Source organism: Carica papaya, chromosome 5, assembly GCF_054855325.1.
Source record: "Carica papaya isolate Zhongbai chromosome 5, ASM5485532v1, whole genome shotgun sequence".
NCBI lineage: Eukaryota > Viridiplantae > Streptophyta > Magnoliopsida > Brassicales > Caricaceae > Carica > Carica papaya.
The window spans coordinates 8918844-8934920 of NC_142313.1; the positions used below are offsets into that span (position 1 = coordinate 8918844).

Below are 16077 nucleotides of genomic sequence, written 5' to 3' on the forward strand. Positions count from 1 at the left end.
TTTTAAAATTAAATTAATAAAACAAGATGTAACACCCATTAATTTTATTTTTATTATTATTATTATTATTAATTTTTAATTTATTTTATTTAGTTTATTTTGTAATTATTGAAATTTTAATTGATTTATTTAATTTAATTTAATTTAATTTAATTTAATAAAAATAAAAATAATAATAATGATAAAATTGGGTAAAAATATTATTTAGATTTAATTGAAATTGATTTTGGAAAAAATGGGTGAAAATTTGGATTCTGATGGTGTTTTTAAAAAGAAAATCGGAAACCCGGGGTCAAAACGTAATTTAGAAAAGTTGTGTCACGTCAGCACCACGTCAGCAGCCACGTCAGCAGCCACGTCAGCGGCTCGGTCAGCAGCCCTGGCCAACCAGGACGCACCGCGTGGCAAGGACACGCTGACCAGGGGACGGGCCACGGGGGCGATCCGCGTGCGCGCGATCGGACGGCTCAGATCCGTTCCTGCGCGCACGGACGGCCCAGATTGCATCGCGATGAACGGCCCAGATTTAAACCCAATTAAATCGCGATCGAACGGTTCAGATTCAATCTTGATGGACGGTCAAGATTAAAAGGCGAAGGGTATAAATACCCCCACCCACACCTAACCAAAGAAACTCTAGCCGCTAGTGCTCGCCGGAGAAGAAGAACCAGTCGCCAGAGGAGCCGGCCGCCGTTACCCGCCGCCGCACCGGAGAAATTTTCGACTGCCGATCGAGGTAATTTTTCTCCCCCTTGCTCGTTTTTCGACATTGAGTCCGCCTATGGCCAAACCGGAGCCAAACCACCGGCCAAACGGCCGGAAAACTAAGCCGAAACCCAGCTGCGCCGTCGCACCCCTCCTCGGTTTTTACCTCCGATGAGGCCCTTCCCAGCCTCCGTTTGATGCAAATTTTATACCACCGTGATCACTTCTTTTCTCTACAGGTTGATCGGAGCCAAACATCAAAACGTGACTCACACCGGAGGAGCCGCCGCACCCGAGAGCACCACCGCCGGTAAGTTTCAGTTTTTTACGATTTTTCGGCCCACCGAGGGCCCTAGGGTTGTTCTATCGAAGGGACCGATGCAAGTATGGCCGAATTTGGCCGAAAATGGCCAAAAACGACCAACCCGAGGCGAATCGCCACCGCAAGCAGAGGCGCCGTCGTTGGAGCAAGGCGGAGTCGCCGTGCCGGAATTGCGATATTGGCCGAAATGGGCCCTAGGTCTAATTTGAAATTTTTTGGGACACGTGCAGGTACTAGTAGTGCGTTTCAGCTCCCCGAAAAAAATTCATGAAAAATTAGGGACAGCCTGTAGGTGCACTGTAGAGCCGTATTCAGACCCCGAAACAAGTAAGGACCCCTTACCCTATTTCCTATCACGGTATTAAAGCTAAATAAATAATTGAACTGTACTGTGTGACTTTATACATGTATAATTGATTTAGGTTGCCAATGGAGCCCGAGTCTGATACTGTGTTGGTCTGTTATTATTTGATTTAATTTTTAGTATTAAATGCAGTATGATGTTTGATGTAATTATATTATGGTCCCATATGCATGAATCATGATTTTCTTATTATGGTCGATATTATACTTAACCCGATACTGTGTTGTCTTATTTGGTGTCCATTACTGGTTTACATGTTGTGTGCGTTTGCTTGATTGAAATCAAGAAAAAGGTCAAAAAGGTTATGTGAATTGATAGTGAATAATGTGGACAGCCTGACTAGATATCCTGAGAGATGGTGGACGGACCGGGTCCTTAGGGAACCCTACCGGGAACGTGGTCTCTCATGCCGGACGGAGTATGGAGACCTTATGTGTTTTGGCGCCCATACCGGACGGGGTATGGGGACGGCCCGTTTTATCCTCATACCGGACGGGGTATTGAGGTTCATGGTTTTGGTGCCCATACCGGACGGGGTATGGGGACAGCTCTGGAATCAGGATATAAATGTTAAGGGTCCACGGGTAGCGGGACCCCTATGGATCCCCATGGATACTAGTAGGCTGGTAAATGAAGAAAATGTGTTGTTTAATGATTGAAACGCAAAGGCGTGGTAAGTATTTTGTTATACAGTTCATATGATTTCATGATGATGATAATGTTACTGCTTTCGTATGTTGCTTTATGGATCTCACCGAGGTAAGTGGACAATAAAGGTTTTTATGTTAATAAAAGAGTTTATTATAAATTATGTTCCATTGGTCTTTTTGTGTTTTCTACCCACCTTTACCTCCGTGGCAGTGAGATAGTGTGATGTCTTTACTGGGCTGGTGTAGCTCATTCCTTATTTAACCATTTTAGATCAGGAAGACATTGTTCCCGAGCCCGTTCCGCAGGAAAACAGTGAAGGGGACGCCTAAAGACTCCGTAGTTATATTTATAGTTTTTATTTTCGAATTTCTCTTTTAGTTAGTTTGTTCTTTTATACTTTGAGCACGTTTTTGGTTTTAGTGTAAGGGATGTTAATCAAAATTTTTACTACGCTTCCGCATTTGACATTTTTAATACACATATTTCATTCTAAATTTTCGGGGCTATTACAATTGGTATCAGAGCCGCGTTCCCCAGACCCATCCCTTACACAATAATGCTTAGAGAAATATTCACCGATAAACTGTTACTCAACGATTCCTTATGAAATGCAGGTGCAGAGAGATGAGGAGAGGAAGACCCCCATTAAACCGAGCAGCCTGGGATGGTTCCCTTCGGGAAGATGTGGACAGAATATTTGAGATGCTGGAAAAGATCATGGCCGCCCAACATGGTCGAGAGGAGAGAAGGGAGTTACCCGAACCTCCCCCACTACCACGGGTTTAGCCATCGCTACAGCAAGCGAATCCCGAGCCTCCCCAGCACGAGCCTGCTCCACCACAGTACCACCCGGTACCACCGCCGCAGTATGAACCGGTGCCCCAGCCACCGTACTGCCCGGCACCACCACAGTACAATCCGGTGCCCCCACCATTTCAGCAGGTGCCACCACAGGGCCCCATAGTCTATCCCCAGCCGGGTCCAGTACCTCCTCCACGGGACTCCGCTCCTTCCTTGATCGACCTGGGCTATATAGAGAGGTACAGGAGACTGAACCCCTCCACCTTTGCAGGGAGATCCTCTTTTGAAGAGGCCAAGTACTGGCTAGCGGAGACTAAGAGAGCTTTCAGGATCTTGGGAGTAGTCCTTGAGCAGAGAGCTGTCCTTGCTTCCTTCATGCTGGTAGGGAAAGCAGGACGTTGGTGGGAGCTCAAGCAGGCCACCCTGCCTACACTAGTCACTTGGGAACAGTTCCTAACGGCCTTCCAGGCGGAATATCTCCCTGAGCACATCCGACACCTAAAGAAAACAGAGTTTGTTCAACTGGTTCAGGGAAATATGACAATATCAGAGTATGCTTGTAAATTCCTCGAGCTGGGCCGATACTCCCTGGAGACATTGATGGATGAGGGCCGAAAGGCCAGGAGATTCCAGTCGGGTCTCCGCCTAGAGATCAGGCAACACTTAGTAGTACTGGAGCTCAAGACATATTCAACAGTTCTAGCAAAGACACAAATCGTGGAAAGAAGCTTCAGCACCCGTCCTCATCCAGGAGGGAGTTCCTGACCCTCAGCTCCGTTCCGCAGGCCAGCACCCGCGGCACCTGCCCAACCAAACAAGAGGCCCAAACCAGCCATCCAGGCCCCTCCTCAGGCCCCAGGGGCAGCACGTGGGAAGATCTGTCAACATTGTGGCAGAGATCACGGGGACCGACCCTGCTACTGCCTCAACAACACTTGTCGCATTTGTGGCAGTGCCCAGCATTATGCCAGAGAATGCCCGAGGAACCAGAATCAAGGGAGGCCTCCTATCCAGGGTAGAGCTTACAACCTTACCCAGCAGGATGCCGACGCCGACCCAGATGTGGTACAGGGTATGTATACTATCTGTGACCATATTGCTCATGTTTTATTTGACACTGGTGCATCGCACTCTTTTGTTTCACATGCTTTTGCTTCTAAAATTAATGTATCACCTGATAAACTTGAATCACTATTTTTTGTGTCTACTACTGGGGGTGAAACGCTACTAGGGGAAGCTATCTATAGGGCTTGTGCCGTGGAGATAGCAAATAGGAAGCTGAGTGTAGACCTGATAGGGTTAGACACGGGGGATTTTGATGTAATCTTAGGAATGAATTGGCTAGCAGTGTATCACGCCACCATAGATTGCTTCAACAAGAAAGTTGTATTTAATCCTCCTAACGAGGAACCATTTACAAATTAATAAAATTATTCAGTACATATTCCTTGATGACAAGTTTCCTTAACTTCCAGTGCTTTAATCTTGTTGTTTTCTCTGACTAGGCAAGCCCAAGAAGAAAATTTGTATTCAAGAGATTCCTGTAGTCCGAGACTTTCCAGTTGTGTTTCCGGACGAACTGCTCGGTCTGCCAGTGGATAGAGAAGTTGAGTTCACTATAGACCTACAGCCAGATACCCAGCCCATTTCGGTTGCTCCTTACCGCATGAGCCGCATTGAGATGGAAGAGCTGAGGAAACAGATCACTGAATTGCAAGACAGTGGTTTTATTAGACACAATGTGTCCCCTTGGGGTGCCGGAGTCACTTTTGCAAGGAAGGAAGATGGAACATTAAGACTGTGCATTGATTACAGAGGATTGAACAAGGTCACGATCAAAAACAAGTATCCCCTTCCCCAGATTGATGACCTCTTTGATCAGCTGCAGGGTGCACAAGTCTTCTCTAAAATAGATCTACGATCAGGTTACCACCAGGTGAAGATAAGAGCAGAGGACATCCCCAAGACGGCCTTCCGGACTAGGTACGGATACTATGAGTTCCTGGTCATGCCATTCGGGCTAACCAATGCCCCGACAATCTTTATGGATCTGATGAACAGGGTCTTCAGAGAGTTCTTGGATCAATTTGTCATCGTGTTCATCGATGATATCTTAGTCTACTCAAAAAACAGAGAAGAACATGCTCACCATCTGGCCCAAGTTTTGCAGGTCCTTAGAAACAAGAGGCTATATGCGAAGTTGAGTAAATGTGGATTCTAGCTTGAGCAGACTGCCTTCCTAGGACACATCATATCGAAGGAAAGGGTATCAGTGAATCCTGAAAAGGTTGAAGCGGTGCTTGGTTGGGAGAAGCTGACATCAGTTAAAGAAATCCGCAGCTTCCTGGGAATGACAGGTTATTACTGCAGGTTCGTTGAAGGATTCTCCAGTCTAGCAGCTCCTCTAACCTGACTCACAAAGAAGAATGCCAAGTTTGAGTGGAATGAAGACTGCGAAAGAAGTTTTTCAGAATTAAAGAAGCGGCTGACCACTGCACCCGTGCTAGCCTTACCGAGTGGATCAGGAGGATATACAGTTTACAGTGATGCCTCCTATCTGGGCCTGGGTTGTGTCCTGATGCAACATGGAAAGGTTATAGCATACGGGTCCAAACAGTTAAAGAATCACGAGAAGAACTATCCCACCCATGACTTGAAACTTGCCGCAATCATTCATGCCTTGAAAACTTGGCGCCATTATTTGTACAGAGAGACCTTTCAGATCTATACCGATCACAAGAGTCTGAAACACATATTCACTCAGAAGGACCTCAACATGCGTCAGAGAAGGTGGATGGAACTCCTTAAGGACTATGATTGCGACATCTTATACCATCCGAGTAAGGGCAACGTGGTAGTAGATGCTTTCAGCAGGAAAAGTGCAGGTATCTTAGCCCATTTGATAGTTTCAGAATGCAGACCAATTGGGGCCACACAACAGGTTCGACTTCATGATCTGAAGAGAGTCACATGTTTGGGCTGCCTGATAATTCAGCCCGAGTTAATTCAGAGAATAAGGGAAGCCCAGACAGTTGTTCCCGCCCTAGTAGCCCACAAGAAGGATGCAGAACAGGGAGGGAGCTCAGAATTTTGAATATCTGCCGATGGACTACTTCGTTTCCAAGACAAGGTGTGTGTCCCAGATGACAGTGAGTTAAAAAAGAATATCATGACGGAGTCCCATAGCTCGAAGTTTGCCATGCATCCAGGAAGCACCAAAATGTACCAGAGCATGCGACCCCGGTTTTGGTGGCATGGGATGAAGAGAGACATAGCCGACTTTGTATCTAAATGTTTGGTATGTCAGTAGGTCAAGGCAGAGCATCAGCGTCCAGGTGGGTTACTTCAACCTTTACCGATCCTGGAGTGGAAGTGGGAACACATCACCATGGACTTTGTATCGGGGCTACCCAAGGCACGTTCAGGACATGATGCCATATGGGTAATCCTCGACCGACTTACCAAGTCTTCCCATTTCCTAGCCATTAGGATGACCGATTCATTGGACAAGTTGGCAAGGATGTATATCCGGGAGATAGTCAGATTGCATGGGATTCCAGTGACAGTAATGTCCGACAGGGATCCCAGGTTCACCTCTCGGTTTTGGAGTAGCTTCCAGCAAGCTATGGGAACAAAGCTGTCTCTTAGTACTGCCTTCCATCCCCAGACTGATGGACAATCAGAGAGGACAATTCGTACGCTTGAGGATATGCTCCGAGCTTATGTCCTTGACTCCGGGGGCCATTGGGACGACCATCTACCCCTGATAGAGTTTGCCTACAACAACAGCTACCAAGCAAGTATCGGCATGGTTCCATATGAGGCGCTATATGGGCGCCCGTGCAGGTCACCGATTTGTTGGGAGGAAGTTTGCGATAGACGATTGTTCGGCCCAGAGTTGGTAGAGGAGACCATGTCCAAGATAGTTAAAATCAAGAAGAACATTCAGACAGCTCAGAGTAGGCAGAAGAGTTATACAGATATCCGGAGGAGAGACCTAGCGTTTGAGAAAGGGGACTGTGTGTTTCTTAAGATCACTCATTTCAAGGGAATTAGTAGGTTCGGCAGGAGGGGAAAATTAAACCCCCGATATATTGGACCCTTTGAAATCTTAGACAGGATTGGTATCGCTGCCTACAGACTATCACTGCCTCCCGAGCTCTCCAGAGTCCACAAGGTGTTTCACGTATCTATGCTACGTAAGTACAACCCGGACCCTTCTCATGTCTTGGCTCATGAACCGCTTCCACTCCAAGAGGACTTGTCTTATGAAGAAGTACCGGTCGGTATCACGGACCGAAAGAGCAGAATACTCCGCAACCGGGAAATATTATTTGTAAAGGTCGTGTGGCAGAACCACACGCCCAGGGAGGCTACTTGAGAGCTAGAATCAGAATTTAGAGCCCAGTATCCCCATTTGTTCGACCAAGAGTAAGAGGCAAATTTGGGGTACCAAATTTCTTTAAGGGGGGAGAGTTGTAACACCCATTAATTATTATTATTATTATTATTATTATTATTAATTTTTAATTTATTTTATTTAGTTTATTTTGTAATTATTGAAATTTTAATTGATTTATTTAATTTAATTTAATTTAATAAAAATAATAATAATGATAAAATTGGGTAAAAATATTATTTGGATTTAATTGAAATTGATTTTGAAAAAAAGGGGTGAAAATTTGGATTATGAGGGTGTTTTTGAAAAGAAAATCGGAAACCGGGAGTCAAAACGTAATTTAAAAAAGTTGCACCACGTCAGCACCACGTCACCAGCCACGTCAGCGGCCCGGTCAGCAGCCCCGGCCAACCAAGACACGCCGCGTGGCAAGAACACGCTGACCAGGGGACGGGCCACGGGGGCGATCCGCGTGCGCGCGATCAGACGGCTCAGATCCGTTCCCGCGCGCACGGACGGTCCAGATTCACGCGCACGGATGGCTCAGATTCAATCAGGCACGGACAGCCCAGATTGCATCGCGATGAATGACCCAGATTTAATCCCAATTAAATCGCGATCGAACGATCCAGATTCAATCTTGATGGACGGTCAAGATTAAAAGGCGAAGGGTATAAATACCCCCACCCACACCTGAGCAAAGAAACCCTAGCCGCCAGTGCTCGCCGGAGAAGAAAAACCAGTCGTCGGAGGAGCCGGCCGCCGCCGCACCGGGGAAATTTCTGACCGCCGATCGAGGTAATTTTTCTCCCCCTTGCTCGTTTTTCGACGTTGAGTCCGCCTATGGCCAAACCAGAGCCAAACCACCGGCCAAACAGCCGAAAAACTCAGTCGAAACCCATCGGCGCTGCCGCGCCCCTCCCTGATTTTTGCCTCTAATGAGGCCCTTCCCGGCCTCCGTTTAATGCAAATTTTATACCACCGTGATCACCGTTCTTTTCTCTACAGGTTGATCGGAGCCAAACATCAAAACGCGCCTCACGCCGGAGGAGCCGCGGCACCTGAGAGTACCGCCGCCGGTAAGTTTCGGTTTTTTGCAATTTTTCGGCCCACCGAGGGTCCTAGGGTTGTTTTATCACAGGGATCGATGCAAGTGTGGCCGAATTCGGCCGAAAACTGCCAACCCGAGGCGAATCACCGCCGCAAGCGGCGGCGCCGTCACCGGAGCACGGCGGAGCCGCCGTGCCGGAATTGCGATATTGGCCGAAAGGGGCCCTAGGTCTAATTTGGAATTTTTTGGGACACGTGCTGGTACTAGTAGTGCGTTTCAGTTCCCCGGAAAAAATTCAGGAAAAATTAGGAATAGCCTGTAGGCGCACTGTAGAGCCGTATTCAGACCTCGAAACAAGTAAGGACCCCTCACCCTATTTCCTATCACGGTATTAAAGCTAAATAAATAATTAAACTGTACTGTGTGACTTTATACATGTATAATTGATTTAAGTTGTCAATGGAGTCCGAGTCTGATACTGTGTTGGTCTGTTATTATTTGATTTAATTTCCAGTATTAAATGCAGTATGATGTTTGATGTAATTATATTATGGTCCCATATGCATGAATCATGGTTTTCTTATTATGCTCGGTATTATGCTTAACCCGATACTGTGTTGTCTTATTTGGTGTCCATTACTGATTTACATGTTGTGTGTGTTTGCTTGATTGAAATCAAGAAAAAGGTCAAAAAGGTTATGTGAATTGATAGTGAATAATGTGGACAGCCTGACTAGATATCCTGAGAGATGGTGGACGGATCGGGTCCGTAGGGAACCCTACCGGGAACGTGGTCTCTCATACCGGACGGAGTATGGAGACCTTATGTGTTTTGGCGCCCATACCGGACGGGGTAGGGGGACGACTCGTTTTACCCTCATACCGAACGGGGTATTGAGGTTCATGGTTTTGGTGCTCATACCGGACGGGGTATGGGGACGGCTCTGGAATCAGGATATAAATGTTAAGGGTCCACGGGTAGCGGGACCCCTATGGATCCCCATGGATACTAGTAGGCTGGTAAATGAGGAAAATGTGTTGTTTAATGATTGAAACGCAAAGGCGTGGTAAGTATTTTGTTATACAGTTCATATGATTTCATGAAGATGATAATGTTATATCTTTCGTATGTTGCTTTATGGATCTCACCGAGGTAAGTGGACAATAAAAGTTTTTATGTTAATAAAAGAGTTTATTATAAATTATGCTCCATTGGTCTTTTTGTGTTTTCTACCCACCTTTACCTCCGTGGCGGTGAGATAGTGTGATATCTTTACTGGGCTGGTGTAGCTCATTCCTTATTTAACCATTTTAGATCAAGAAGACATTGTTCCCGAGCCCGTTCCGCAAGAAGACGGTGAAGGGGATGCCTAAAGACTCCGTAGTTATATTTATAGTTTTTATTTTCGAATTTCTCTTTAAGTTAGTTTGTTCTTTTATACTTTGAACACGTTTTTGGTTTTAGTGTAAGGGATGTTAATCAAAATTTTTATTACGATTCCGCATTTGACATTTTTAATACACATATTTCATTCTAAATTTCCGGGGCTGTTACACAAGAGGCATGATTAGGAGTGGCCACTACTAAATATGTTTGTATTTGGCACAATCAACGCTTTTCTGAATTTTATTAAATTTGAGCTTGAAAAAAAAAATTATTTAGTAAAACGAGTAAAATTTGAGTTACCAAGTATTTAGTTTTAGAATTTGGGAATAAGTTAAATATTATACTATATTATATATTTAATCAAAATGTAAAATATATTTTATAGATGATTTATTTTGATATATTTATAAAAATTTAAATAAATCTAGATTAAAAAAAATGTTAAACGAAATTATTGTCTTTATTAAACTCAATTCTATCAAATCTGAATTTATTTGAGTTTGAGCTCTAGCCCATAAATGAGTCAAATTTTAATTTAAAAATAATTCGTAGAAAGATTTAAATTCAAACTTGATACAATTATAAATAAAAAAACAAATCAAACTCAAGTATTTATGTATTAGCTTCACTTGTTATCATTCCTCATATATGATAGTATATTACAAAAAAAAAATTTATTTATCTTCAAAATGCATATATATATATATATATATATATATCACAACAGATAATCTTATTTAATGGAGTTTCATCTAGTAAAAAATAATTTAATATATATAATTTTTTACAATTATTTATTTCCTTGATATTTTACCATTACACAACAAATTGAGTACATCAATTTAATAATCAATATAAATCCCAAATAATTTTACGGTTATAGTGTCACTTTAAATTTATTATCTCTTAACTTACAGAAAAATCAATTCTCAATTTTTTTTTTTTAGATTCTTTAAGATCTTAAAAACTACCCCAATAATTTTATATTGATATTTAGATTTTAAAATTTGCCATATTAATTTGGTTATCTTATTATAAGTTTATATGAAAAAAAATTCACCCATAATGTAATTATAAAGAGCTTATAATATTGTAAGCGAATAAACAAATAAATCATATAAAAAATTATACAAGTCAATTAAATACATTCAACCGGTTTGAGCCCCTTCGGCATTTCATAGATTAATTATTATTTGTACAGCAAACTCGGCATTAGAGAGGTTCCATGGTCTAGTGGTAAGGACATTGGACTCTGAATCCAATAGCCCGAGTTCAAATCTCGGTGGAACCTTTCTGCCCTCTTGATTTTCTTTTTCCTCTCCGCTTCTTCCGCTGCCGCTGGATTCGGAATTCACTTCTTTCAGCGCAGTATGGAAGAAAATTTAATGGTAGGGCACGGTGATCTGCGGGAGATGTTTTGAACCCCAAAAACTCTTTTTCTATAACCCATGTTCCACCTTTCTTCCCCGTGATTGTTAAAATACCTCTGCTTCATTTCATTTTAATTTGCTTATGAAAATGGAACCTGAAATCCAACGGAAGGTCGAGGAAGCCGTGAAAGACATGCTTAAAAGAGCCGACATGGAGAACATGAATCAATTCAAGCTCAGACTTGCTGTATCAGAGCGACTCGGTCTTGATCTCTCCGGAATCGAGCATAAGAGGTTTATCAAAGACGTTATAGACTCTTTTCTACTCTCTACCGCTGACGAGACGTCTCGGAATGGTGCGGAAACGGAGACTAAGATTGGAGACGGCATTATCGACTCTTCTCTACTCCCAAGTGACGAGACGGCTCGTAATGGTGCAGAAACCGAGACGAAGATTGGAGATGGCGTTATCAACTCTTCCTTACTCCCAACTGCTGACGACACGGGTTGTGAAGGTGTGGAAACCGAGACGAAGCTAGGAGAGGAGATCGCGGAGAGAGACACAGTGGTGCAAGGAGATGAAACAGAGCAGAAGGCGGAGGTTAAGAAGATTATCGTCAGGGATCGCGTTCTTTGCGAGGTGAAATGCTCTTGGCTCCGTTCGGTTACCTGGAAAAAGCAAGATTCTGCTAAGAATTTTTGTTCTTTTAATTGCAGTGCATTTAGTATGTGAAAGGAATTTCGCTCCTTGTATGTGAGGAGTGTGCAAAGATTGATATCGTTGCAAAGCCTTTTTAAAAAGAAAAAAAAAATTGCATTATCATTGTCATTGATATTAGTTGTTTCGATTTTAGCTATCAAACAAGAAAAGTGTGGTGCTTAAAGCTTTCAAAGGGAATCCCTACTTATCAATTGGAGAACATCATCTTAGGGAGGGAAAGCAGATTACTACTGGTAAAGGTGATAATACATTCTCTCCCCCTTTACTTCTTCTGGTTTATAATTTCATCATTTATTAGCTAATATGCTCTTGAGCTTGTAGGTGTAATTTTGTGTCGCTAATTTTGACATTATGGTATTTAAGACTGTTTTTGTGCATAACAATTGAACAAGGAGTAGTTTCTTCCCTGTCTTTATATAAACAAATCTTTGCATACATTTCAGATTTGCTCTTTTCTTCTCTCGGCGTTTGGTCAACAAGGTTTAATTTAAACAGCTACCTGTCTTTGATGTCTAGTTTTCATATACTGGTGCTGAGAGGAAAATAATAACTGCCCCTGTGGTGTCTGTCTCTTACAACTTGACATGCTACATTGCATGCAAAACCCAAGCTCACGGTACCATGTTTACGTGGTTATCTTCTTTTACTTGAAGGCCGTCTTTCCACTTCTATGTAATTATTGGTTATATTGTATTTAACCAGTTTCATTATCATCGAGAAAGTGCTGTAAGCAACACTTGATGAGTCCGTAAAATTTGTCCATTGACGTGTTCTTTTTCCCTAAAGTGCCCATGTTCCCTTTACACTGCAATCTTCATCCTGAAAGGTTTTCCCACTATCATTTTCAGGAATTAATTTGTCAGCTGAGCAATGGTCGATCATCAAAAAGAATATCCCTGCAATTCAAGAAGCCATTAAGAAGATGAATTCAAATTTAATGTAAGAATATTCTTTTGATATTAAGTTAGTACTGGTGTTGGTATTTCTTAAAATAGTCTAGTCATAAAAATTTTGTTACACCAAAAGAGCAAAACTGCATTGTTGCATGAATTTAACAATTTTGATCCATATTCCTATCTTTGGATGCAAATGATCACTCAAATAAACAATAGATGGTGCATTTCCTTCTATTTTTTGTTGTAAAAAGGTAAGTAGCGAAACAATTAACTTACTTGACTATTTAATCAACATACAGGAGATCTGAGCCTGATGGTGAACAAAATACTACCGTGTCTAATTCAGCAATTGATTTTACTGACGAATTTGTTCCTATTGAGACTACCCGTTTTGATGGAAATAATTATCATTTATGGGCAGCAAAGATGGAATTCTTCTTAAAGCAATTAAAACTCTTGTACGTGCTCACTGGGCAATGCCCAAGTAGTGCCTGTGGTCTAGAAGCAAGTACTGAAGAACTTGATCAAGCAAAAGCAGCCAGACAAAAGTGGGTTAGGGATGACTATCTTTGTCGCCAGAATATATTGAACTCTCTATGTGATCGTCTTTATCATGAATACTCGAAGAAAAGTAAGAATGCTAAGGAACTGTGGGACGAACTAAAATTAATTTACGAGTATGACCCACATGGAACAAGGAGGCATCAAGTCAGTAATTATATTAATTTTCAGATGGTTGAAGAGAAATCAGTTCTTGAACAAGTTCAAGAACTCAATAAGATTGCTGACAACATTGTTGCTGCTGGAATGTTTCTTGATGAGAATTTTCATGTTAGTGCCGTCATTGCTAAGTTTCCTCAATCTTGGAAACACTTCAGCATCAAGTTGATGCATGAGGAACATCTACCAATCCTTATGTTGATGGATCGTGTGAAGGCTGAGGAAGAGTCTGGCAATAGAACCAGGCAACTAGATACATTCAAGTTTGTAAATTTTCAACCATCCAAGGGCCACGGGCCAAGGATGGAAGATATAAAGTTAGGGCTAACCTGTAATAAGAGAGAAGCAGAGACAGCTGGCAGAGTCATGATCTGTCATACTTGCAGCAAAATGGGGCATATTTCCAGATACTGTCATAGTAAGAAGTCTGATAGACATGCCAACGGGAAGCCGTTTGATGGGGAGGCTAATGAGAAGCCCTTTGATAAGGAAGCTAAGGAGAAGTCTGATAGAGAAGCTAACAGGAAGCAGTTTAATGAGGAGGCTAATGAGAAGCCCTTTGATAAGGAAGATAATGAAAATCTGGTCAGGGACAATTCAAATATATATATGGTTGCTGACATCGACATGGCTGACAGCAATAAAGTGTAGTCGATAAAGAAAAAAGGTAGAAATATATCTTAAAACCTCTCTTCAACTTGAGGTGGTTGATATTTCTCTGAGGAAGAGTTCCTGTTTTGATCTTGGGGAGTTCTTCATTTTCTCTACGGGGGAGCTCTAGATTCATAAGCTGTATTGTACAAATTTCCCCCATGTTTATTCTGATCTATTTCCAACACAAACAAACAGAGGACTAATCAAGAAGCTGGGATATATAAATCGGACATAGAGCAGGCTTTTATTTTCGGTCACTTAGGCATGGGGGGAATATCGGGGAGACTTATAGAAATCCTAACCCATAGAAAACAACTGTGACTTTCTCATAACCCATAGAAAGTATCTGAAGTATATTCGTTAATATGACCACAAACAATATTTAAAAAAGATTTGAAATGATTTCCCAATATTGTAATAATTTGGCTGATTTAGCCCTAAGAGACTTCATGGTGCAGCACTGTCTTTGTTCATTACAAGCCTCTCTTATAGTTTGGTTCAGGTACTAATTCTTGATTCTTTTAGCTTCAGTGATGCCCATGACTGGCTTGAACTCAGCCCCTCCATTTAAAAGCTGTGCAACTAAAGTAGGCTAAATTCCCAGGTCTGGTTCTTGATGTTTTTAGTTTCATATCATGATGAACAATCTGCTAGTCTTTCTATGAGTATATTGAAGTACTTTATTTAGTTAGTGGGTTTTAACTAGGATGGACATTTTTATTTTTAAACTACCCTTTTGACATCTGATTTGTCGAAATGCCATATGACTTTCTTTTTCTGAAAGAAAAATATAAAATGACACATGAGCTTATGCATGTCAATTCTATTTATCACTCATCTTTGCTTTTGCATTATTGTTTTATTTTGAACTGGTTGATCATTATGTTGTCATATATTGGTCCAGAGCCTGGTTCACAACACATGGATGAGCAAGGGCTTGAATTTCTTCAGTTTGCTTTTCGCTGGTTTAATTGTCTTTTGATTTGCAAGGTTTGGATCTATACTGGAAGTCCCTGTACAATGTTTTGCCATCCACAATTTTCAGTTTTAAGGTTAGGGACTGATGATATATTTTGCTTTACCAGATTCCTTTCCATCTGGTTACACGCCTATGGGATACTTATCTTGCGGAAGGAGATGCATTGCCAGATTTCTTTGTGTACATATTTGCTAGTTTTCTTCTAATGGGGAGACACATCCTCATTTCCTTGGCACTTCAGTATGAAGTATTAAGTTGTTCTCTGGGTTGATCTTCTTTCATGCTTAAAAATATAGATGAAGTTTGAACTGAAATGAACCATGTTTGATGCCTTAAAATCCTGTGCTTATTCGTACTCTATATTTCTCATAAAATTGAGTGCCTACTTCTGATAAAATTTTGTAAGAGTTGTCAATTTATGCTCCTTAAAATCTTATGCTTATTCCTAGTCTGTATTTCTTTCCGTAACAAATATTTCTAAGTAGATAGTTTAAGAAAAGGATTTTCTTTTCTTTCTCTAGTTGTCTTTATAAATAACTAGGTACTAGATAAGCAGAATCTTTGTTTAAAATAAAAATAAACATGAAAGATCCACCCAAAAGAGAATACAAAAAACATTAACGTGAAACAGTTCCTCTTTTCATTTTTTTCTTTTCAGTGGTCGGATAAAATTCAGAAGCTTGATTTCCAAGAAATGGTGATGTTCCTGCAACATCTTCCAACTCAAAACTGGACCCACCAGGAACCCGAAATGGTGCTCTCGAGAGCATATATGTGTCACAGTATGTTTAACAACTCTCCCAGCTACTTAGCCAGCTGAGAGGAGTAAAGTGACATATTCCTAATCAAGTGCCTGAAATACTATACTGTTTTTCTTGAGTATTGTGGAGTAATCATTTTTATTTACTTTGAATACCTCAACATCTATGGGTGTATATTTTTGTACCTCTTTCATAAAACCCCATGACATGGTCATAAGATTAATCCTCGCACTACGGCCTCTCTTCTTAACAAAGATTAAGCCATACGTATGGAAGCACGTGAATGAAACAATACG

General features: G+C 41.6%; 1 protein-coding gene, 1 non-coding gene and 1 pseudogene across 4 annotated transcripts; all 3 read left to right on the forward strand.

The window, feature by feature from the left end:
• Positions 1-10899: 10899 nt before the first annotated feature.
• Positions 10900-10971, forward strand: TRNAQ-CUG (transfer RNA glutamine (anticodon CUG)). Its single transcript has one exon. It is a non-coding gene; the product is annotated as a tRNA-Gln (tRNA).
• LOC110811027 (zinc knuckle (CCHC-type) family protein) lies at positions 10947-15468 on the forward strand. 3 transcript variants are annotated; one of them, XM_022037381.2, is made up of 7 exons: positions 10947-11690; positions 11905-12010; positions 12620-12710; positions 12967-14054; positions 14567-14645; positions 14946-15031; positions 15127-15468. In XM_022037381.2, exons 1-4 carry the CDS (start codon positions 11193-11195, stop codon positions 14036-14038), a joined length of 1767 nt encoding a protein of 588 aa, XP_021893073.1. In that variant the 5' UTR covers positions 10947-11192; the 3' UTR covers positions 14039-14054; positions 14567-14645; positions 14946-15031; positions 15127-15468. The 3 variants fall into 3 exon arrangements, with proteins under 3 accessions (XP_021893073.1, XP_021893072.1, XP_021893074.1); XM_022037380.2 differs by having other exon boundaries at positions 14573-14645; XM_022037382.2 differs by lacking the exon at positions 14567-14645.
• Positions 14963-15840, forward strand: LOC148253730 (GTPase-activating protein gyp1 pseudogene; annotated as a pseudogene).
• The last annotated feature ends 237 nt before the right edge of the window (positions 15841-16077 follow it).

What these genes read in the sequence shown, in the direction of transcription:
- LOC110811027 (XM_022037381.2), top strand. Translation starts at nt 11,193, where the DNA reads ATGAAAATGGAACCTGAAATCCAACGGAAGGTCGAGGAAGCCGTGAAA. An exon ending in GGGATCGCGTTCTTTGCGAG is followed by an intron (nt 11,691 to 11,904) that starts GTGAAATGCTCT and finishes TTTCGATTTTAG; the next exon opens with CTATCAAACAAGAAAAGTGT. An exon ending in GCAGATTACTACTGGTAAAG is followed by an intron (nt 12,011 to 12,619) that starts GTGATAATACAT and finishes TATCATTTTCAG; the next exon opens with GAATTAATTTGTCAGCTGAG.